The sequence below is a fragment of the Rattus norvegicus genome, chromosome 17 (assembly GCF_036323735.1).
Source record: "Rattus norvegicus strain BN/NHsdMcwi chromosome 17, GRCr8, whole genome shotgun sequence".
In the NCBI taxonomy this organism is placed as follows: Eukaryota; Metazoa; Chordata; class Mammalia; order Rodentia; family Muridae; genus Rattus; species Rattus norvegicus.
In genome coordinates this window covers 24,039,137-24,061,861 of record NC_086035.1, presented here as the reverse complement: position 1 = coordinate 24,061,861, position 22,725 = coordinate 24,039,137, and the positions used below count along the sequence as shown (strand labels likewise).

At 46.8% G+C, this 22,725-nt stretch overlaps 1 protein-coding gene and 1 long non-coding RNA gene across 6 annotated transcripts in view; one reads left to right on the top strand and one right to left on the bottom strand.

Annotated features, from left to right (window-relative positions):
* The window catches only part of Gcnt2 (glucosaminyl (N-acetyl) transferase 2), a 104,748-nt gene that overhangs the window by 45,478 nt on the left and 36,545 nt on the right, over nucleotides 1–22,725 (top strand). Inside the window, exon 1 of one of the 5 annotated variants that reach the window (NM_001001511.4) lies at nucleotides 17,215–18,367. The exons of 3 other annotated variants lie outside the window; for them this stretch is intronic. In NM_001001511.4, coding sequence (NP_001001511.1) covers nucleotides 17,449–18,367 — 919 coding nt within the window. In that variant the 5' untranslated portion in view covers nucleotides 17,215–17,448. Of the gene's footprint in view, nucleotides 1–17,214; nucleotides 18,368–22,725 lie in introns of those variants that run through there. One more of the 5 variants, XR_005495275.2, reaches the window with a different exon arrangement.
* LOC120097871 (uncharacterized) lies at nucleotides 3,903–22,256 on the bottom strand. The gene is made up of 8 exons (XR_005495710.2): nucleotides 22,009–22,256; nucleotides 13,373–18,030; nucleotides 7,756–8,215; nucleotides 7,203–7,408; nucleotides 5,571–5,690; nucleotides 4,940–5,200; nucleotides 4,777–4,827; nucleotides 3,903–4,155 (listed from the first exon to the last, which is right to left on the bottom strand). It is a non-coding gene; the product is annotated as an uncharacterized LOC120097871 (long non-coding RNA).

Genomic DNA, 22,725 nt, shown 5'->3' with positions numbered 1-22,725 from the left:
TAGAGACTGATTCACAAGCATGCTTCGTACAGTGGAGATTTGCCTTCATGGCATCTGCATACACGCAACTGGATGGTGACGGTTGATACACACACACACACACACACACACACACACACACACACACACACACACACACTAGGGCGAACACAGAAATGCTTATTCACTCCAGGTAGGCTCACAGCACAGCAGAGAAAGGACTCCAGTTAAGCAGGAGAGCAAGTAGGAGGCTACTTGAAGAAGGTTGCTTCTAGGAACATAGGAACTGTTGCCATGAGATAGCCTGAGAGCTGTGTCCCTGGATCTCCTGTATAACGTCTGGAACCCTATAACAGCCATTTACTGTTTCTCTAACGTTCTAGATCTGACGAGTTCTGTAAGTTGCTCTAAGTTTCGTAAGCCTCCAAACCTTCTCCTTCTCTCTAGGAGAAAAGGGTCAATCCAGAGGGAACACCACAGGATGGGTACACTCTTATATAGATTTACTTACTTATTTGAGTCACCAGTTTGTCATCCAGGCTAGCCTCACATGTCCCGCCTTTCTCAGTTTTCCAAGTATTAGCACTCCAGGGTGTGTCCATGTCCAGATTTTACATAAATGGTAGGGAGCATCCCAGCCTGACCTGCATACCACTCCGTGAGTCTGGGGTCCAGAGAAAGGCGAGGACCCTGCTTCTCACTATGTGGCCTGGTCCCGAGGCAGGTTAACGTTAAAGCACAGTCTATAGCATAAGAGCCTCAACTCTAGCTTCTTCATCTGCTGCTCATTAGGAGAAATGGGCGTCTGGATCGAGATTAAAGGGGAATCTGTCAGTGTTGGAATGGTGGGGAGACTGCGTGTCATCTTAGTAGGACACATCCCCACGGGATTGTCCCAGAGGGATTAGGAGTGTTAACATCACTGTTTTCCAGTAACATGCTGACTTTGTCACATGACCCTCCCCCCCACCCCCTTGAAGATGCATAAACCACCTTAACGATTCAATTCCCGGAACGTATAGAACAGCTAGCAATTGTCAACGCTAATTCATTATCCTTTTTTCCATGTAATTCAATGCATTGTTCACAAGGCAATGTGTAGACTTCTTCTTCTGGAGTTGTCACAGCTTTTTTCTTTTCCTAGAAGCCGTTTTTTTTTCCTTAAGAAGGCAGATGGGATAAAAGTGTTAGAGACGGCTCGGCAGTCAAGAGCACTGGCTGCTAGGACCCAGGTTCAGAGGACTGAGTTCTGTTCCCAGCACACACATGGTGGTTCACAACTGTCTGTGACTCCAGAGGATCCAAGGCCCTCTTCTGACCTCCCTGGACCCGGCATGCAGATGATGCATAGATACCTCTGCAGGCAAAACATCCATACACATAAAATTAAAAAAAAATAGGTATGTAGAAATAAATCCAGCAGAGAAAGACAGACAATAGCTGTTTTTGAATTACGAATTGGTTGTGAGACTGGGTTACCATTGAGAGATCATGACAGACTGTCATGCTGCCAAATGTGTCGGAGTTCATGGTTTGGCTAATCCCTCCGTGGGAAATGTTCACAGAAATGGCTAATTCTGTCCTTTGGGTATTCTCCGTCACCGATATTTGAAAGGACTCTGGGATACCAGTCGAGTTTAGCACAACTGTACTCAGGGAAACCAGAATGAAGGAAAGAGAGCCTTAAGCACATTTCCTGGGCTGGAGAGATGGCTCAGTGGTTAAGAGCACTGACTGCTCTTCCAGAGGTTCTGAGTTCAAATCCCAGCAACCACATGGTGGCTCACAGCCATCTGTAATGAGATCTGATGCCCTTTTCTGGTGTGTCTGAAGACAGCTACAGTGTACTTATATATAATAAATGAATAAATCTTTAAAAAAAAAAAAAAGCACATTTCCCAAGCCTGTTCTGACTTTCCCATTTGACTTTCATGGCTCCCTACATCTTGGTGATCTGGACACTGGCAGCACATCCCTAAAACCATGCAAAACTCACTTGCCCCTGTCCTGTGTTTCTCCTTACTTTTGGGGTGCCTGTTTCCAATCTCCTACTCATACCTACTTGGCAGACTGTCCCTTCCTCCTCACAAACGCATCTATTTAGTCACAAGGGTTGTTCCCGGTGGCCAAGCTCTCTGGCCAGGACTTGCTGCTCCCTTCCTCCCCCCTAACCAGCACATTATGTGCATCTAATCTGCCTGTGGAGGATATCTAGTGAGTTCTGGGTTCTCGTAACTGCTTCCCTTCTCCCAGACCCTCCTCATAAGCAGACTGACTGATCGGACCTGCCCAGATGGTCTCTGGCCTGTGTACCTCTTCAGAATAGTCAGTACCCCTCACGTACTCCCATCAAGGCGTAGCTCTGGGAAAAGCATTTGTTGGTTTTAAACGTTTCTGGAAGTTGTCATGAATAATTGAGCCATGTGGGTGGTCTGGACTCTCTGAGAGAAAAGCGTAGCAACCCAGAAGCTCAGTCTGTTTACGCTATACCACTGAACAGGAATGTGGGGATCCATATAGTCAAGAGACAGGGTTACTAATGGAGATAAAGAAGGAAGCAGGATTATGATATACAGTTGAAGTTGGAGGCAGGTTTAGCTAATCTTGGCAGAGCAGTCTCTGTATGGGAGCGGTCTTCAGGTTGGGGATTTAGCTCAGTGGTAGAGCGCTTGCCTAACGAGCGCTCTACGGGGGGGGGGGGGGGGGGAAGAAGAAGGGAGCGGTCTTCAGGCCGTAACCATCCGGGAGAGAAATGTGCAGTGGATATTTTCCACCCACACTAGCAACATTTGCTGTGGACCCTAGAAAGACTTTGCCATCTCTCTCATCTCATCCGGGGAAGGCTTTGCCATTCCTATAGAGCCGAAGTCATTAGTTCCTGACAATGACTGGCCATGCCCATATCAGAACAATATACATTCATTCACTCAGGGCTTTACTTCCTCCCCCATTTGTGATGGAAATGGACTCCGAGATCCCTCTGGGATTGCAAACTCTAAACAAGCCCTGCCTACTGGAAGTTGCCTTGGTCAGGGTGTTTATCACGAATATAGGGAAGAAGCTAATGCTGTGTGCTTACCACCTCCTAAGCCATAGTGTGCCCTAAAGAAGCAAAAATGAGCAGTCAGTAGAAAATCAAAGGCTAATGCTTCGAAGAGCATGTCTAGGTTACAAAGCTGCTCTTTTTCGTGGAGTTATGATATTGGGAAATGTAAGAAATGACCTTTCTGAAAGGGTTTTGTGCCAAAAAAGTATTTCAGAGATGGGGTGGTATTTTTAAAGGTCCCAAATAATATTGGAATCTAGGGTGCCATTGGGAGGTCATTTGGGTTGGCTAAGGGAAACTTGAGGCCAAATTTTATTGTAAAAGCGAACACATTTGGGGTCCTTCAGGGCAGGAGCCAGGTGGAGGGGAGGCATCCTAAAGGGGATAAGAGGGTGTGGAAGGAAGACATGGTTTTCCTGGAGGAGAGGCAGTATGGGGGGAAAAATGTCACTATCGGCAAAGGTGTCCTCAGGATTCAGGAAGACACAAGCCATTCAGTGGTTATCATCGAACTCCACAGGGGTCAGGGCAGATTGCCTGAGGAGACTGGGTACCTGGTACCAGGTCTTTGGAGTAAGCCCAAGGGGTGAAAAACCAAGCTCAGGAATTAAGTGTCACCCAAGGGAAAGGGTCGGGGTGGGGCTGGTGGAGAGGGCCAACCAAGGCCTTAAAGACTGTGGGTGGGGTTACCTCCGCCTCCAAGAGTACCATAGAGGGCTCCAGACGCTCAATGGACTTTCCTTGGACTCGGGTGTGCTTACACCGACTGATTGCCAGTAATGTATGGAGTGCCGAGCAATTGGTGAGCCGGAAGTTGGGCCAAAGACACTAATGACAGGGTTTTGTGTCAACAAAGTATTTTTAGGAGGCCAAAACTGCCGTTTAAAAAGAAAAACACACCACAAAACAGACATAATGCAAGATATTTATTGGGGGGGGGCATGCAAAAATGGCTATGGCTATAAGTGTGGATGAAGGCAGCGACAGGCCAGGCTGTGATGGCGGGCTTTATGCGGTGTAGGGGAAATACAGCAACAGTGGAAATGCGTTGCATTGCTGCTGGGGGTGGAGTTAGGGTGTTGGCGATGAGTTCTTGAAGGCGGGGTGGGGGATGGGGAACTCCAAGGAACCTGGTTCCGGAATGTGGGGGAAAAAGGGACTTTTGGTAGAACTTAGAATTTTGGTACACCCCTGTTAGCATTTTGTCTAGGCTCCGCCCCACAGTTACCTGGCAACAGCCAGGCGTGCCAACTGACTATAAAAGGGCTGCTTGGCTCCTCCTCCTCTTTCTCTCTTTTGCCTTCTTGCTCTGGCTCTGTCCTCTCTCCTGCCCCCCCCCCCACTTCCTTTGACATCTACTCTCTTTGCCTTTCTCTTCCGCTACTATCCTTTCAACCCCCAATCCCCCCCCCCCAGCCTTAATAAACTCTATTCTATACTATACTGTCGTGTGGCTGGTCCCTCAAGGGAAGGGATGCCTCAGTATGGGCCCGCAGAGGCACCCCACTTCCCCCACACCCGACTACACCTCCACCAAACTTCTTTCCTTATTTTTATAAAACAAAGCAACCCTTGCCTTTAATCCAGAGTCATACAGCAAACAATTTTTTAACCTTAGAAAGCTGTAAGTAATTGAAGCAAATTTGCATTCGTTGCTTTATCCCCCCCCCCCCCCATTGCCAGGTTGAGCTTGGCGTTCGGGGAGTATGCATTGCTGTGGGTTCAAGGTGGGCACGGTGGTGCATACTCACCGGAACTCTGACACTCGTAAGTCAAATATACGTCGTCATCATCATTCCTCCCTTGAACAAGAATTGAAATAGCTTGTGTGTGTGTGTGTGTGTGTGTGTGTGTGTGTGTGTGTGTGTGTGTGTGTGTGTGTAGGTCAGAGGAAAACTGGGAGGCAGCCCTCACCTTCCCACTTACTCAGGCAGAGTCTCAAATTTTCTCCTGTGCTGCATACTTGAGACTGTGCCCGCTGCCCGCCGTGCTTCTCGGGCCCTGGAACCCTGGCTGGGGCCAGTGAGGCAAAAAAGAAAGGACCTGTGCATAAAGCTGTGATCCGTTGTGGTTTTCTAACCCCTGCTGTGGGGAACTTCAGCAGGTTCCTTAAGTACGGTGGTGGCTGTGGCGGCGGTGGCCTCTGTAGGGAAGCACTCCCCATCTATAAACATCCTAGAGGAGGAAGCTGTCTCTGTCAGTCTTTGCATACCTCTGATCTATGGTTCCCCAGACTCCCAAGGAAAGCTTTAATCACTCCCCTTGAGCCTCCCTGGTCCAATTTACCATAGGACAGTGGGTCTCGGAGTTCTCCACCCACGGAGGGCTTCTCTGCTTCCTACGCTGGTCCAAAGGCTTCTTTCTGGCTGATTCCCGAGTGTGCCCCCCCTCCACCCAAGCAGCACCGGGATTACAGCAGCCCACGACTGCAAGCTTTATGCGTGGGTTCCAGGGATGGATGGAACTGAGATCAGATTCACGGCGTCAGGCTGAACCAGGTCCTTAGCCGTACAAGCCACCCTTAATGTGATTCTCCACGACCCACCTAGCCAGAGATCTCTCACTGTACACAAGGCGTGTGATTCTTTTCTTAAGCTGCTTCTGGGCAAAGCCATAAGTTGTTTCCAGACGTGTTTACGTTGTGTGTCCCTTCAGTGCCATGATCCTAGAAAAGAGTGGGGTGGAGTTTGTGCCCTGAACCCTGCTCTTCCACAATCTCCATTCCGAGTGGTCTTTCTCTTCAGCTAGATTGGAAAAGATCAAAATTTAACTGTGGAGATACGGGAAGAAACAACGTGGTTCTTTCTCAAGAGAGCTGGAGGCTCAGATTGACTTGGTTTTAGCTTTGGGCAAAAGCCAGCCTATCTCTTCTCTGGACACTTCCTGTTTGACCTCCTCTATAGCTATCTTTCTGAATGCCAGTCTTTGCTTAACTCCTCCTTCACGGAGCTGTACTCCACCCAAGCCTGAGAACTGTCTCCATCTTAGGGTTCTGTAGAAGGAAGACCTCCACCTCCAGCTTTTCTCTGGTTTCCCACATAGCAGCTGCCTTCCCCAGACTGCAGGTCTAGGAAAGGGCTCACTGCTCTCCCTGTTTGGCTTTTGTTCTCCCACACAGTTAGTGCCTGAGCTCGCTGCTCTACACACCACTTCACAGCCTTTTTGGTTTATCTCTATTCTATTATCTCACAACTTTTTTTGGACTTCCGCTGGCAACCCCTCAATCCAAACCAAGCTTCCCCTTACAACGTCCCTGTAAAAGCAGCCTCTTCTGTGGGCTGGAAGCGGGATTAATGATGGATTTCAAGCCAAAGGGATGCATTTCATTCCAAAAACTAAGGAACAGATTCGCAAGTCATGAACCAGAGAGACAAAATGAATGGCCTGTCCTATAAACTGATTATTTTTTTTTGAGCCTCTTACCACTTCCTGACTATCTTAGAATAAACATTCCCATTCACACACCCCCTTTTTAAATTAATGCCACACAACATAACAAGATCTCTAATTCCCATGTACTGGGACAAGAGGAGGTATGGGTATGGTATCGTTTATGAGAATTGTCATCTTAAAAAGTCCCATCATTTGTGACTAAAACATCATGTCTACGAGGGAAGGAATTCGCAGTTAGTTAGCTTGGTTTAGGCACACTCTCCTTGGTTCACTGAGAACCTATCCTGGGAATGTTAATCACTCTGCCCCACACCTCACTGGTTTGGAGAAATGTGAAGAAGGGGCACATAGACTTTGCTGTGCGCTGCAGACTCAGTCCCTGTTCTGTTCTTTGGGCAGCCTTGCCAACAGCTTGAGGCTTTCTTCCCCTTTCATGTGGATCAATTACTAGCTATTTAATAATCAGTAACACCCTTCAGTAGTGACTCCCCACTGAGAGCGGATGGGACCAATGGTACCCAGAGTGACCAGTTCTTCCTGGTTTGCCTAGCACAAACACCACCGGTTCTGGGGACTCCTTCAGTCCAGGACAAACAGAGGTACCTGGTTACCCTGAGACTCTTTGACCCATTCCCACTCACCCATCTCCTTCCAAGGCATGTCAAAATCAAGAATATCAAGAATTAGAATGAAGACGTAGTTCAGTTGCTAGCCTGGATGACTCCCTGGGTTTGATCTCAAGTGCTGTACGTACTGCTATGATGGCAGACACACGTAATCCTACCTCTCAGCAGGTAGAGATCAGAGGATCAGAACTTCAAGGTCATTCTCAGCTACGTAGTTTCAGGCCAGACTCAGCACCTCAGATATCTCGGTTCTCTTCAGCGATGCCTCTTGTGATAACTGCTCGGTGCCCCACTGGCTGGTCAAAAAGGTTTTCTCCTGCAGCTCAGCAACGCTGGTCAGTAAAGACAGGCAAGCTTCCAGACACTTGAAGAACAAATTCAGACAGAATAAGCAAATGAGGCTGCATACACGGTTTCACTGTCTTAGACAAAATAAGATTCCTAACTAGTTAAGTTCATTTTAAACATTAGAGACTTCAAGTATAGCAACTTTGAATCTGGAGTAAATGCTTATATTTAAGAAGAAGGAGAAGGAGGAGGAGGAAGAGGAAGAGGAGGAGGAAGAGGAGGAGGAGGAGGAGGAAAGGAAGGAAGGGAGGAAGGAAGGAAGGAAGGAAGGAAAAAAGAAAGAAGGGAAGGAAGAAAGAGAAAGAAAAGAGAAAAAAGAAATACATTGTGACAAAAATTTTTAAATATCTGTTCCCTGAGTACCTTAAAAGGAAAGCCAGTTCAATCAGGGGAGAATCCGAGGCTGTTCCTGAACAGGGAGGACATATCTTGCAGGCAGATTTTGTGTTCACTATCATTTTCCAAGGGAGCAAGAAATACATGAATTTGATCATTTGCGCAAGAACTCTGTCCTAATAAACCGTCTGAACTCAAGCAAATGACAGGCTCCGTTCAGAAAAAAGCGGATTGGGTAAACTAAAACCAAGTCAGAAATTTCATAGGGTTATTAAAGTTACAAGTCGGAGCAAAAGCAAACACCTGTCTTGTGTTTCCGTTTATTTGGAAATGCGGGGACAATGGGATCCTGGAGATACAGGCTTCTGGCAGACGCTATGTTTAAAATGTCTCGTCTTGTCTCGTCTCCAAGACGGTTGGAGCTTGGTGAAGACTTCATGCTTAGCTTCAGGGAGACAGAGATTCGGTTCCCAGCCCAGTCCCTGTACTGTAAAACAAACAAACAAACAAACAAACCTAATTAACTGAAACACCCCCTGAGGGTCTGGGGGCCAGTTGGAAGTAGCTGAGGTGAGAAGAGACCCCCCAAGCACGTGCAGATTTAGACCTAGAGCTGGGGAGACTTTATCTCATGAATTTGCAACTTTTTGTTGTTTCCTCCCAAAGGAGACAGCAGAGATCAGATAAAGGTTGTTTCAAAGGACAAATAGTTACTTATGCTTTTCTTTGAAATGGAACTAAATAGACACACATAAAATGTAGGGTTGAGCTTTCCTGTTCTCTGCTGGGTTTGTTTTTCCTTGGGTAGACTTATAACTGGCAAAACCTGCAAACACTGCTGCCCAGTAGGACTGGGTAAAGAAGCAAAAAAAATGTTTCTGAAAGAGCAAGCTAGGCAGGCAGGATTATAGAGGGAGAAGGCCCCAGGTGGCTTTTTAGACAGATGCCATTATTCTCCTAGACGTTGCCTTTTTAATTAGAAGTCTTAGCTGAGCATGGAGTCACACACCACTTGTAATTGGTGGGAGGAGGAGCCAATCAAGAGAATCATGAGTTCAAGGCCAACCTCAACAACATAGTAAGTCAAGTCCAGACCAGGCTACATGGGATCGTGTCTCAAAAAATATTACACACACAAGCACCCCAACAATGAAATTTAATAATAGAGAAACTGAGGCACATTGAGGGCAGCAAATGTTCTCAGAGTGCACAATTGTGTCGCTACATTGTGCTGTGCTAGCCTATTTCAGTCTTGCAATAGGCTTATAAGACTAATGGTGTTTTTTTTTATGCATATGCATGTGTGTTTTGCTTACATATGTGCCTCTGTACCACATACTTGGTACCAGAAGAGGCCATTGGATCCCTTGGTTCTGGAGATACAAGTAGTCATGGGTTGCCCTGTGGACTCTGGGAATAGAACCTGGGTCCCTTGGGAGAGCAGTAAGTGCTTTTAAGAACAGAGCCATCTCTCCAAGCCCACCCAACTGTGTTTTTGATATCTCCATTTTATAAAAGAATTAGAAGGAAACCAAGGCATATAAGGGTATCATGCTTAATGGCAACATCGGATTCTGCGCTTACACATCCAGGGCTAGACAAACAAATGTGTCCATTCTTGAGTCTTCGTTGGTCACCCCCTTAGAGACCAGGGTGTGGGTATGCAAGTGCTTTTGTGTACACTAGCCCGTTTAATCCCCACCGTGCACACCGCAGCCTCTGCTGTCTGCATCCTACAGAAGAGGAACTTGAGGTTAAAAGCGTCAGTTACTTGTGAAAACTCTTCCTCCATCCAGCACTATGTGCTGTCACATAGGCTTCCCTGTGGTTATATATACAAGGTTTCCAGCACTAAGCACCTTCCTCCCAGGGAACGATATAGATGTTACAGTGGATGTCAACATCATTTAAGTGGCGATATGCAGCCTAGGAGAGTAAAATAAAAAACCAAGGGCAGCGATCAGCCTGAGATAGCCTGTGGCCTATCTGACCTGGGTCCGCATAGTCTACTGTTTTCTCTTCTGTTTCTGATTCCTTCTTTTGTTGTTTTTCTGTTTGTTTTTTCAAGACTAGGTTTCACTGTGTAGCCCTGACTGTCCAAGTCATCCTTGAACTCAGAGATCCACCCATTTCTGCCTCCTGAGTGTTGGGACTAAAGGCATGATCTACCATTGCCTGGCCTCAGGTTTTTTCTATGAGATTATAATTTTTTTAAAAAATTTTATGTATATGAGTGTTTTGATTACGTGTGTGTCTATATACCACGTATGTGACTGCTGCCCGTGGTGGCCAGAAGAGGGCATTAGAGTCCCTAGGACTGAGGTTACAAATAGTTGTGAACTGTCACATGAATGCTGGGAATAGAACCTAGATCTTCTACATGAACAGCCTGGGCTCTTAACCACTGAGCCATCTCCAGTCCTGGTTTGATTTTCTTTTTGGCTCTCTCTCTCTCTCTCTCTCTCTCTCTCTCTCTCTCTCCCTCCCTCCCTCCCTCCCTTCGTTCTAAAAAGTTTTTTTTAATGTATAATGTACACTGTAGTTGTCTTCAAACACACCAGAAGAGGGCATCTAATCCCATTACAGATGATTGTGAGCCACCATGTGGTTGCTGGGAACTGAACTCAGAACCTCTGAAAGAGCAGACAGTGCTCTTAACCATTGAGCCATCTCTCCATCTCTGGTTTGCTTTTCAACCAGTTGAGAACAGCATCAAAAGAACAGACTGCTTCATGGAATGAAGAGTTACATTACTTTGGGATTTCGATGTACCCACCCTCCAGCTTTGCTTCGAAATGGTTGAAATGTGACTTAGTCACATCTGCGCTATAGCATCAATGTAGAACAGCATCAGTGCAGAGCGACAGCAAGAGAATGAATAGACAGATGGATGAATGAATGAATGAACAAATGAATGAATGAGTTATTCACAAGCTTAAAATATTTACTCCCTGGTCCTTTTAGAAAGGACATTGCCAACTGATACGGTACGATGAGTGTATTTGCCTGGAATTTTTGAAGAAAATGTTTGATCACAATTGTGAGTTTCCTAGGTAATACAAGCCTTAATCTCTTAAGTACAGATTGATTAGTTAAAATTTACAGCAGGGCTGAGGAGGGGCTCAGTGGTAGAGCATTTCCCTAACGTTCTGGAGTTCACTGCTCAGCACTACACACAAAAAAAATTATTAGATAAATTTCAAAACTGTGGGGTTTTAGGGGCTGGGGATTTAGCTCAGTGGTAGAGCGCTTACCTAGGAAGCGCAAGGCCCTGGGTTCGGTCCCCAGCTCCGAAAAAAAGAACCAAAAAAAAAAAAAAAAAAAAAAAAACTGTGGGGTTTTGTTGGTGTTGGTGTTGGTGGTTAAAAACCAAGCTTAACTCACTTGATTTTTCTTGTGTAAGACTCTAGAGAGGTCCGGGGAATATAACTCAGTTGATAGAGTATTTGTCCAGGCCCTCAGAAAATATAGATAAAAGGATCAGAAATAGATACGCATCCTTGGCTGCATAGTGAGTTCAAGGCCGACCTGGGTCACAGGAAACTCTGCCTTGGAAACATAACAGCAGCAGCCACAAAAAATGTGTGTGGATCCTAGGCCCTGTGCACAGGGACTCTGACGGGCTTTCAGAAGATGGTCAATGAATTCCTGATGGGATGGTCTTTCCAGAGGTCAGGGGTCAGTTGGCTATAGGTCTTTAAGATAGCCTCAAAACTGTCCTTGGTGAAGCCACCCAGGTATCAGAGCAGCCCTGCCGATGTGGATTGGTTATTAAAACGAGCATCAGCTTCTCGGACACAGAAGGGAGGAGGAGAAGCACAGCAGAGGTCTGTCACCTGTCATAGGATGGGATGGGACCTAATGCCCTTGTCATCTTAGCAGCCTGTCTGCACAGGATCAGTGGACATCTTGACCATGGTAGAGTGTTTAATATCCAGGCCACCATGACCACTTTAGTTTCCAATGGTGACAAAGTTTTGGCCTAGTCTCATGGCCAGTATGAGTTTGCTTCCACTCCAGTCTCATCTTCAAACCTCACCCTTGAGTGGTGCCCACCGGAAAAAGCCAATAGCGTTAAGACTCCCTGATGGGCAGCGAGCAAAGACTGGTCCCCTCCAGGGACTCGTTCTTTATATCCTTGGGACTAAGCATCCCAGCTTGGTGATGGAAATCCAGTCCTTGTCTTCACCCTCGCCTTCATGATCCCTGTGACCTGTCCCCAGGCTGCCACCACAGTCTAAGGAAGCTACCATGGTCCCCTGAGGCTGGGCTGAAGCCTCTGTGACTTTTCAAGAGTAGGTCCCAGGAGTAGCTGCAGTTGTTTTCTCGGGGAAAAAAGAGAACTGCTTTTTCAAACAAAATGTGCAGAATACTGTGTTTGTTCATATTTCCGTGTTAGCCTTTGTACTCTGACTCTTTTTGTTTTTTTTTAAGATTTATTCATTTATTATATGTAAGTACACTGTAGCTGTCTTCAGATACACCAGAAGAGGGCATCGGATCTCTTTACAGATGGTTGTGAGCCACCATGTGGTTGCTGGGAATTGAACTCAGGACCTCTGGAAGAGTAGTCGGGTGCTCTTAACCGCTGAGCCATCTCTCCAGCCCCTGTACTCTGACTCTTTTCAGAGGAACATCTCAAGTTGACCCAGACCTGCTGGCATTGAGCTTCACGGTTTCTGCTACGTCCATTCACATTAGTAATTTACCTGTCTTTGTAAAGTCTTGAGGTGTCGGGGTTGGTGATTTAGCTCAGTGGTAGAGCGCTTGCCTAGGAAGCGCAAGGCCCTGGGTTCGGTCCCCAGCTCCGAAAAAAAGAACCAAAAAAAAAAAAAGACTTGAGGTGTCAGTTGGCCTTACAGAATAGCAAGATGGGCACTGGAAGGAGACCTGGAAACCAGACACAAGTGTAATCTCAGGCCACTGGAGGCTGAGTCAGGAAGATGGCTGAGTTTAAAGACAGCCTGGGTTACATAAGTGGATCCAAAACCGATGTTGGCTTACATAAACAGGGCTTAAATAAAATGACAACTCTGAGCCGTGCCATGGTGGCATTTTGGAATCCAGATGAGCTCAGGTGAATTTGAAGTTGAACCTGTTTCACTCTTGGGCCTGTTGCTCACTCACAGCAGGCACCTCTCAGCCAGTCTCACATCCCTGCTGGGCTGGGAGAATGCTTGTTGGGATGGTGTGCGAGAACTAATAAGGGACACTTCTCCATTGAGCTTGCGTATGTACTGCGATTTTAAAACCTATTAATCATCTGATAAAATGTTGAAAGCTCGTGAGTGGCTCCAACACAAGGCCCTTGGTTCAGTGTGGCATTAGACGCTAGCGTGGCGAGTAAGCTGCTTTGTGGAGGAGGTGGTGAATTCCACTTCCCTCCTCCTCCCATCCCAACATACCTTCCAAGGGTGGTAGTTGCACCTGCCAGCTCACTCCCTTGCCTTCCTGCCTCCACCAAGCACTGTGCTCTCTCTCTCTCTCTCTCTCTCTCTCTCTCTCTCTCTCTCTCTCACACACACACACACACACACACACACACACACACACACACACACCCGTGCAGGGGAGAGCACAGGTCTACCCACAATTCCTGATTACTGTTTCCCACCCCTGGATAATTTTTTGCTTACTTTCTGACCTTTTTGGTGGAAATTTAGAAGTAGCTGGACAGATGTGACTGAAGGCTTCCATACAGAACAGCACAGAGTGACCTTGAACGAGGTCATGCAGGATTCAACCTGGGCTTGGGTAGAGTCTGGCTGGGAAGTGTGCTTGTGATATATGGTACAGTAGCTCAGCCATGATCAAAAACAACTTCCTCTGCCCATCAAAGGAACCAGCGAGGAGAGAGAGGGCTCCTAACAGAGAAATGATGGCAATGTAAAATGCTGACGTAACATGGAAATGTACCGAATGACAATACCGTGCATGCATACGCAAATATTTTGTCAGTTAATAAATGAACAGTACCTTGGTTCTATAGCCAAGAGTCACACCCAGAGTCCCAATCCTGTTCTGCCCTCCTTAACTGAAGTAAAACCCCCATGAGATTAATGAGAAGTTTTTTTGGTCCCACCTCAGCCTCTGATTACTGGGTTCTTTGTTATAGAGCCCAACCATGTCAGCCTTCTGTGTCTTTGCGACCATAAAGGTTATCCTGAGCCACAGAGAGGCAGGATACAAAATGTTCACTTGAGGACACTTTTTAGTACTTCTCTTCAACCAGAGTGAACAGAGTAGAAATAACGTTCCTGTTGGAAGTTAATAGCCCCACTCTCCCAATCATTTGCTAGAAGGAAAAAAAAAATGCCTGCCTGGTTACAATGGAGACCAGGCAAAACAAACCTACTGCTTAGGCCAGCCAGTAAAAAGATAACATGGACTCCTCTCACACCAGAGACGAGCCAGGGCAAACTGCACTAGCTGCTGAGACACGGTTTTGGTTTGGTACACAGGGATGGGGAGTATACCATGGCTTTAAACCATAAATCATGTGGCAACACCCCGGCTTCTACCTCTACCTCCACCCCGAATTCTTGAATTCACTTTCTTTTGGCACCCACCAGCACTCCCTCTGTAAGATCAGGTTGGGACAAAGGTAAGGAACAAAATTGGAACCTCTAACTTTCCCTTTGCCACGGCCTTTGCCAAGGTTATATTTTACTTGAAGGAATGTAGCCATCAGAATGGTCTATTCAGATAGTTCCCTTATAGAGCTGTGTGTGTGTGTGTGTGTGTGTGTGTGTGTGTGTGTGCTGTGTGTCTGTGTGTGTGCTGTGTGTATGTGTATATGTGTGTGGTGTGTGGTGTGTGTGTGTATATGTGTGTTTATGTGTGTGTGTCTGTGTATATGTGTGTCTGTGTTTGTGTGTGTGTCTGTGTATATGTGTGTCTGTGTTTGTGTGTGTGCTATATGTAGGTGTATATGTGTGTGGTGTGTGTGTATATGTGTGTTTATGTGTGTGTATGAGTGTGTCTGTGTATATGTGTGTGTGTGTTTGTGTGTATGTGTGTGTGTGTGTGTGTGTGTGCGTATGTTCTTGCTTGCTTGCTTGAGACAAGCTTTCTCTATGTAATCCCAACTCTCCTTGAACTTTCTACGTTAATCAGGCTGGCCTCAAACTCACAGGGATCTGCCTGCCTCTGCCTCTGGAGTTCTAACATGAAAGATTTCGACACTGTACCTGGCTTGATGGGTTTTCTGAGATAGGATCTCATTTGTAGCCTGGGTTAGCCTAGAACTTGGAATTTACAATCTTCCTGTCTCAGCCTCATAAGGGCGGTAGTTACAGGTTTGTACTGCCTCACCCTGCAGAGTAAGGTGTGAGTTCTGGGGATTAATTGGTCCAATTTAAAGCCTTAAGGTAAATGTTTTCTTTACATTATTAACAGAAATCAAGCCGGGCAATGGTGAAGACGACTTTTAGCCCCAGATTGGATTTATCACATTATAGTTACTACAGATTTCTCTTCATATCCAGATTGGCTACCTTCTAGAAGACAGAAAGTCTTTTTTTTTTAAAGATTTATTCATTTATTATATATAAGTACACTGTAGCTATCTTCAGACACACCAGAAGAGGGCATCAGATCCCATTACAGATGGTTGTGAGCCACCATGTGGTTGCTGGGAATTGAACTCAGGACCTCTGGAAGAGCAGTCAGTGCTCTTAACCTCTGAGCCATCTCTCCAGCCCGAAGACAGAAAGTCTTATTCAGTTCCTTAAACTCCTAACAAGTCCTTAACCCAGCACTAGGGAGGCAGTGGCAGGTGGATCTCTGAGTTCAAAGCCAGCCTGGTTCACAGAGTGAGTTCCAGGACAGCTGAGGCTACACAGAGAAGCCCTGACTGGAAAATAAAAAGACCAGAAATCAAAGTATCCGTTCATTAGCAGGATCAGAAATACCGGCTATTTTTCAAAAGAGGAGAAAGAGTAACGCAGGCAACACTTTCTGAATTCACACTCAGCCAGTGAGAGGCCAGGTTCCTTCCAAGGTGTGAGCAGGAGGAATCTCATTTAATTGCCAGGACAACCTTGTGAAATGAGAGCTGCAGCTTGGCATTTTCATCCGCCCTCTCTGAGAGGGAGGGCCTGTTGTTTTCAGAGGCAGAGAATTTCTCCCTGGTCTGTTCAGGCTTAGGAATTAGAGAGAAGACCGGTTTCCGCATCTGGATGCAGCCACAGCGGGACTGTTGAATGGCCATAGGGAGACCATCCTAGGTCTCCTCACTTGTCAATCACAGAAAGTATGTTTGGTGATCTCAGAGGTTCCTGTTTGGCAGCATTCCAAATCTACCTTGACTCTTCCAAGTCAATCTTGATGGTTCACTGTGTCAGTACCATGAATGGCAAAGAGGGCAAAATGAAGTGGGGCAGGGAGAGAGGAGACTCCGTGGCTGCTGGTTAGGCGTCCAGTGGTTTCCTGACTGGAGCAGATGCTGAAGTCTCCCAGATGCTTTCCGCCTAGAAACCTACCCATAGGACCAGCCTTGTTTCCCCCCCAAACCCTCTACATTCTGTGAGCTGTCTGGCCACACCGGTGCACAGGTAAACTAAGAAAATAATTCCAAGCCCTGTAACCAGACCCCCTCTTCCTGGTCTCCCTGAGTCACAATGACTTATACTTCCAGGAATTTTACAACTGCCCAGAAACATTTGTTCTTTCTTCAGAGTCCCGGAAGTGGGAGAGTTGGGTGTGTGGGAAAGGGACTAGAGAATCTCTAGAGTTTTATAAAATGACCACAAATTTGATGGCATTCTGATATTAAAGGAGACTCAGTAGCTAGGTGCTCAAATATTGCAAATAATACTGTGTTGACAGTTCTAGACATCTGAAGCTCTGTGTGAAACGGAAACCAGTGGCTATCACATTTCGACATAGCATGCAAACAAAGATGTGTTTACCCCCTTAACTGTCCTCAACTCGGACCCTTTAGTGTGAGAAATCACCTTCGCCGGGTGTCCCCCAGCCTGATTCTTTGCCCCCTCTTCTCATAGTCTGAGTAGACACAACCCAGCGGAATGATTTAATCCAACACACCTCACCGCAGAGGTTTCTCTGTCCTCTCTGCCGATTATCTATTTAGACGTGTTGCAATACTCTTTTCCCGTATCTATGTCTCTGCCCAGGGGCGGAGATAAGAGTGAAATGAAAAAAATAAATAAATAAACGAGAAAGGAGAGAAACACCGAGGAGCTGTCGCCCAATACTGTCCTCAAAGCCCGGCCAGAACACAGAGCCACCTCCTGTAAGAGACGAGGGGTGTACGCGAGAGAAAAGAGCCGCTTAGCTGGACCGAGGGGAGGTGGGTGGGGCTGATGCCTGAGACAGTCAGTTCCAGGTCCCGTCACTCCGCTTCGGAACGCAGCCTGCTGGCGGCACCTCTAGCTTTTCGTATGCAAACGAAGAGGTTTCCCTTAGCTGGGCGGGGCTGAGCTCCTGCCCGCAGGGATTCGGTTCCTAGGGGCTTCCAGCTTCAGTTGCGAACGTGCGGTGGGAAAGCTGTCGGATTCCAGCCGTTCCCGGAGGATGGACCAGACTCGGCAGCACCGGGGACCCACGACTTGAGAACTGGGGAGCGCGAGCCCGCATCTGTTCGGGAGAAGCCGTCGAATCTGGAGCAGCCAGGTCCGCCTCTCGCTCCTGGGCTTTCAGAACTGTGGTCACTTCTCGGTCTCCGGTGATAATTCTTCCCACCTGGGACTGGAAATAATGAACCTATGTATGAAATTTTTCGCTTTCACTGCGCTCAGCGTGGTGATTTTTGTGGTTTTTTATCACAGCCAGCTAAGCCTGCCCAACCTCTACCAGCGGTTCAATAGCTCCAGCGAAAGGACGTCTGTCATCGCCTGTGATTACGGCTTGCAAAATCATTCGGTCTTCGTGCCGGGGATCACATCACCACATCCTTTAGAAAAACTCTCCTGCTCTCAGTACCAGATCCTGAGCCACTATATTACCAGTCCCTTGTCCGAAGAAGAAGCTGACTTTCCCTTGGCCTACGTCATGGTGATCTACAAAGACTTCGACACCTTTGAAAGGCTCTTCAGGGCCATTTACATGCCCCAGAACGTCTACTGTGTGCACGTGGACAGTAAGGCGGCAGAGACCTTCAAAGAAGCGGTGAGGCATTTACTGAGCTGTTTCCCCAATGCCTTCCTGGCTTCTAGGATGGAGCGGGTGGTCTATGGTGGCTTCTCCCGGCTCCAGGCTGACCTGAACTGCATGAGAGATCTGGTGGCTTCCAAAGTCCCCTGGAAATATGTCATCAACACCTGCGGGCAGGACTTCCCTCTGAAAACCAACAAAGAAATAGTTCAGTACCTGAAAGGGTTTAAGGGGAAAAACCTCACTCCGGGGGTGCTCCCTCCTGAGCATGTAATTACTCGGACTAAATACGTATACAAGGAACGTAAAGGCAGAGACGGATATTTTATGCAAAACACAAATACTTTGAAGACTCCGCCTCCTCACAAACTGGTCATCTACTTTGGAACCGCCTACGTGGCCCTCACCCGAGACTTTGTCAACTTTATCCTGAATGACAAAAGGGCCATTGATCTCTTAGAGTGGTCTAAAGATACCTATAGCCCGGATGAACATTTTTGGGTGACACTCAATAGGATTCCAGGTCAGTTCCAACTAGTCATTGATAATTCTTCATTAAATTACACACTTACTCTTTCTTTTTAGATTGTATATGTGTGGAGGTGCGGAGGTCCAGACAGCTCGTGGGAGTCACTCTCCCACCGCATGGGTGACAGGGCTCGAAAGCATCTGTCAGACTGGGTGTGCAAGTGTGTTTATCTGCCCCATTGCTCAGAGTTCTTACAGAGTCCTGAGAACTGGTTCATTTAAATTACTTGAAAAGAAACTTTAGGATCTTGAAAATGATGGGTGCGGATGCTTTTACTGACAGTTTTGTGCTATCCCTGTGGTCTTATAAATATCCGAGAAGCAGCGACCTGAGGAATATCTCAGGAACTGGAAACACTGCCCTATTAGATGTGTATTGGGTTTTCAGCACATCTGTGGAATTAACCCTGATCATAGTTCTTGATAAGGGTGGAAGCCCTCAATACTGGGAGATGGATTTTTAAAATGGCATTCTAGAACGTGCAAAGTTAAGCAGGCCATATTTCTAACTGAGGGAATTTGCTCAGCAAATTTCATGCATCGTTGTGGATGGGCTGTTTTCTAGCACCTTGGAAATCTCTCTGGATGTTCACAAAGGCAGCACTCTGATTTGCTCTGGTACTCAGGCCTCAATCTCTGTTGAACAAACCTAGCCCCGAGATTTTGTTGCCTAGAGGAATGGGTAGCAGCTTGGAGACAGACACTCAGGAGTGCTTGCGACTGGAGAAGGCAGCAAGAGAATCCCCAACTTTTGGGTTTCAGTAATTTATTTCTTATTAGCAATTCCTGTTTACAGCCTTGTGCTTTCACCTAGGGGGAGTCTTTTTGATGGTTTATGGTGACTTGGAAATGAGGCCAGAGTATGCCACTCGGCTGCAAGCAGAAGATAGAACAAACCCCCGCTTTGATTCAAACCTGGGCTGCTTTTCAAAACCGGGTCCCATAAGTTGTGTGAGCTGCATTGGGAATGTCCCAGTGTACTGGTTTCCAGTGCTGCACCAGGTGGCTTGCGGGTGTCAGTTCTAAGTAAGGATGGCCCTATGTTTGCCATTCTTGGAGGAGGTCCTGACTCTGCGTGACAGCCTTGTCTGTGGCACACTTCTGAGTGCTTTTGGAAGCTACCTACATATCTGAAAGTGGACTCAAAGCAGTTACACATATTTAGATCTCTGGTAAGGCAGCATTCCTAACAACTGAACTAGAAAGGCAATCCCAGAACTTGTCTTAGAGGCAGAAAGTGGACAGGCCGGGTGACTGAGGACAGATATATAGGATGTCCCGTGAGACTTTATTTCAGGGATGCCACAAAGATCACAAAGATTTCAGGTCACAAAGATCCCCAAGAGGAGTGAGCGACATTGATTATGGTGCCTTGATAACTCTGTTCTACCCATTCCTTATTTATTTATTTATTAAGATTTTATTTATTTTATGTATGTGAGTACACTAGTGCTGTCGTCACACACACCACAAGAGGGCATCAGATCCCATTACAGATGGTTGCGAGCCACCATGTGGTTGCTGGGAATTGAACTCAGGACCTCTGGAAGAGCAGTCAGTGCTCTTAACCGCTGAGCCATCTCTCCAGCAACCATTTCTTTTTTAAAAAGCTGTATTACATGTATGCTTATGATGTATGTAGGGGCCCATATATGGAGGTCAGAGACAGCTCTGTAGAGTCTGTTCCGGGGATTGAACTCCTATCACTAGGCTTGTGCTGTCGGACAGCGCACCTACACCTGCTGAGCTGTCTTACCAGTGCAGCTAATTTCTCTTCAGAACACACAGACATATTCCCCCTGTGGCATCTGGTACTGTTTTCACTGTACAGTTCACACCAGATGTTAGGTTCAACTTCGTTATCTCTGTGTGCTCGGGAATGGAGCCTTGTTCCCAGGTGAAGATGGAATCTGGTCCTAGATTCGAGTAGCCTGGAGTTTCAACTGTTTCTGTTAGTGCCGGAAAAGAAGGAATATCCTTTCTCCTTTGCTGTACATCAGAAAGAAATCTTCTACCAGAAAGGACAAAGGACTAGGGAAAAGAAGGATTGTGGAGGTAGACTTTCTGACCTGGAAATAAGTTTAGCAGAGACGTGTGTGTGTGTGTGTGTGTGTGTGTGTGTGTTCATACATGTGTTAGAAGGCGGCAAGCACATAAGGTTTTGTGTGTGTGTGTATGTTCACACATGTGTTGGAAGGCAGCAAGCACATAAGGTTTTGTGTGTGTGTGTGTGTTCACACATGTGTTGGAAGGCAGCAAGCACATACGGTTTTGTGTGTGTGTGTGTGTGTGTGTGTGTGTGTGTGTTGGAAGTCAGCAAACACATGAAGCCTGTCAGGTGTCAGGGTCAACTAGAGTCATAAGGTATCCTTTATGGAATTAAGTATCACCACCCCCTACAGACTACTGTGCCAGGTTCCTTGTGTCCCCACCGCTTACAGGCCTTGGTCTGGCTCCTTTTCTCCAAGCTAGCCAGCGGACATGGGGAAACGTCCCATCAGTGAACATCCTCAGGGGCTGGGGGTGCGTCCAGCAACTGGGCCAAGACACTGTGCATTACATAATCCCTGTGACAATAAGAGGAATGGAGCTCGTCCTTCTGTCCTGTGTCACTTTTCCCATCACTGTGGTGTGTGCCCTGACCTCAGGCTTCATCCTTATGAGACTTCAGGATCAAGAAACAAGCACAAAGTTGTCCAATTCCATATCGGATCCTGATTCTCTGGCTCTCTCGCTCCCCGATGATCCACCCCTTATCTCTACCCCAGCCCCCACATTGGATGAAAATGCCATCAAACCGGTTATGATACCGAAAGGAGATACTGGAGCCCGGAAGTGGGTCTGTGAGGGATTTCACAGGAAATGACTGACTGACACAGGGACTTAAGCTGTAGCGGGTCACTGTCATCTAACCACACCAAGCTGGCAGGGTCACCACTGTCCACACAGTGAATACTCTTTAGGGAGAAGAATTTTTTGTTTTGTCTCTATGCTCTGCATTTGTGGGTTGCTTTCAGTAATAAATCCAGAAACCTCTTTCCCTCCTTTTCTCCCCCATCCCCTTTCTCCCCCTTTCTTACTCTCCTTCCCTCCTCCTTACTCCCTTTCTCCCCCTCCCCCTCACTCCCTTTCTCCCCCTCCCTCACTCCCTTTCTCCCTTCCCCCTGCCCCTCCCCCCGCCCCCCCCCCCCGCTCTCTTTATTTAGAGCTGATTTTATGTAATATAAGATGGCCTGAGGATGACCTTGGAGTTTAGGTTCTCCTTCCTCCACCTCAGAGGCTAAGATTGCAGACTTCTGATTTTGTGCCTGCTTTGTGGGGTTCTGGGGATCAAACCCAGAGCTTTGTGCATGTTAGAAAGGCACGCTGACCAACTGGGCTACATCCTAGCTCCAGGAGATCTTTCTTTGTAGAGGAGAGAAAATGAGGCCTTCGCTCTCACCTAGAATGGCAAAGAAGTCTTTCCGCGTAGTGAGTTCCCTTCCCTTCAGAGCAAGCCCAAGCCTCGTGCTTTAAAGCACGTGCACGTGCTACAGGCTTTAGTTCTCCTTTCCTTCCCCGTGCGTCTGTCCGTCTGTCCGTCCGTGGGGACAGAAGGGAAGTTGTCAGACTTGGCTGGCAGCCAAGCTCCTTTACCTGTTGAGCAGTCTCACGGCCTGAGCTACGTTGACTCCATGATTTTAGAGTCTGCAGCCTTCGTTGTGCCAAGCACTGTGCTGTGTGCTGAGGGTTGCAGCCGGAAACCGGAAGACACAACTCCGCAGTATTGACGTTTGCAGAGCTGATTGGTTAACGTCGTTTGTGACTTAGTTATGACTTCATCACACCTCAACCACTCATTTTTTTTGCTTTGCTCTTTTTGAGGTGGGGGAGCTTGGGGTTTGTTGTTTGGGGTTTTGTTCGTTGTTATTTTCTTTTAATATCTGGGGTTTTTTTTATATATATACAAGATAATAGGCTGGAGAGATGGCTCTGTGACTAAAAACCCTGACTGCTCTTTCGGGGGTCCTGCGGTCAGTTCTTAGCACCCACGTGATAGCTCACGACTATCAGTTACTATAGTTTCAGGGGATCAGATGACCTAGTGTGTAAGTAGACGGACATTTTTACAATTAGCTTTCAAAATTAGGAGGGACTGGTAGTGTATCTCAGGGACCAGAGTTCACGCTCACCACACACAAAGCCTGCGGTTCAATTCTCAACACAAAAACTTATTTAAAAAAACACCAAAGGAAACTATTCAAAGGCTTGGCGTTGGTGTTCCATCAGCTACTGAACATAGCGTTACCCAACAATTCCGTCCACAGATATTTAATTATTTTTTTTTACTAATACCGATAACAAAATCCCATA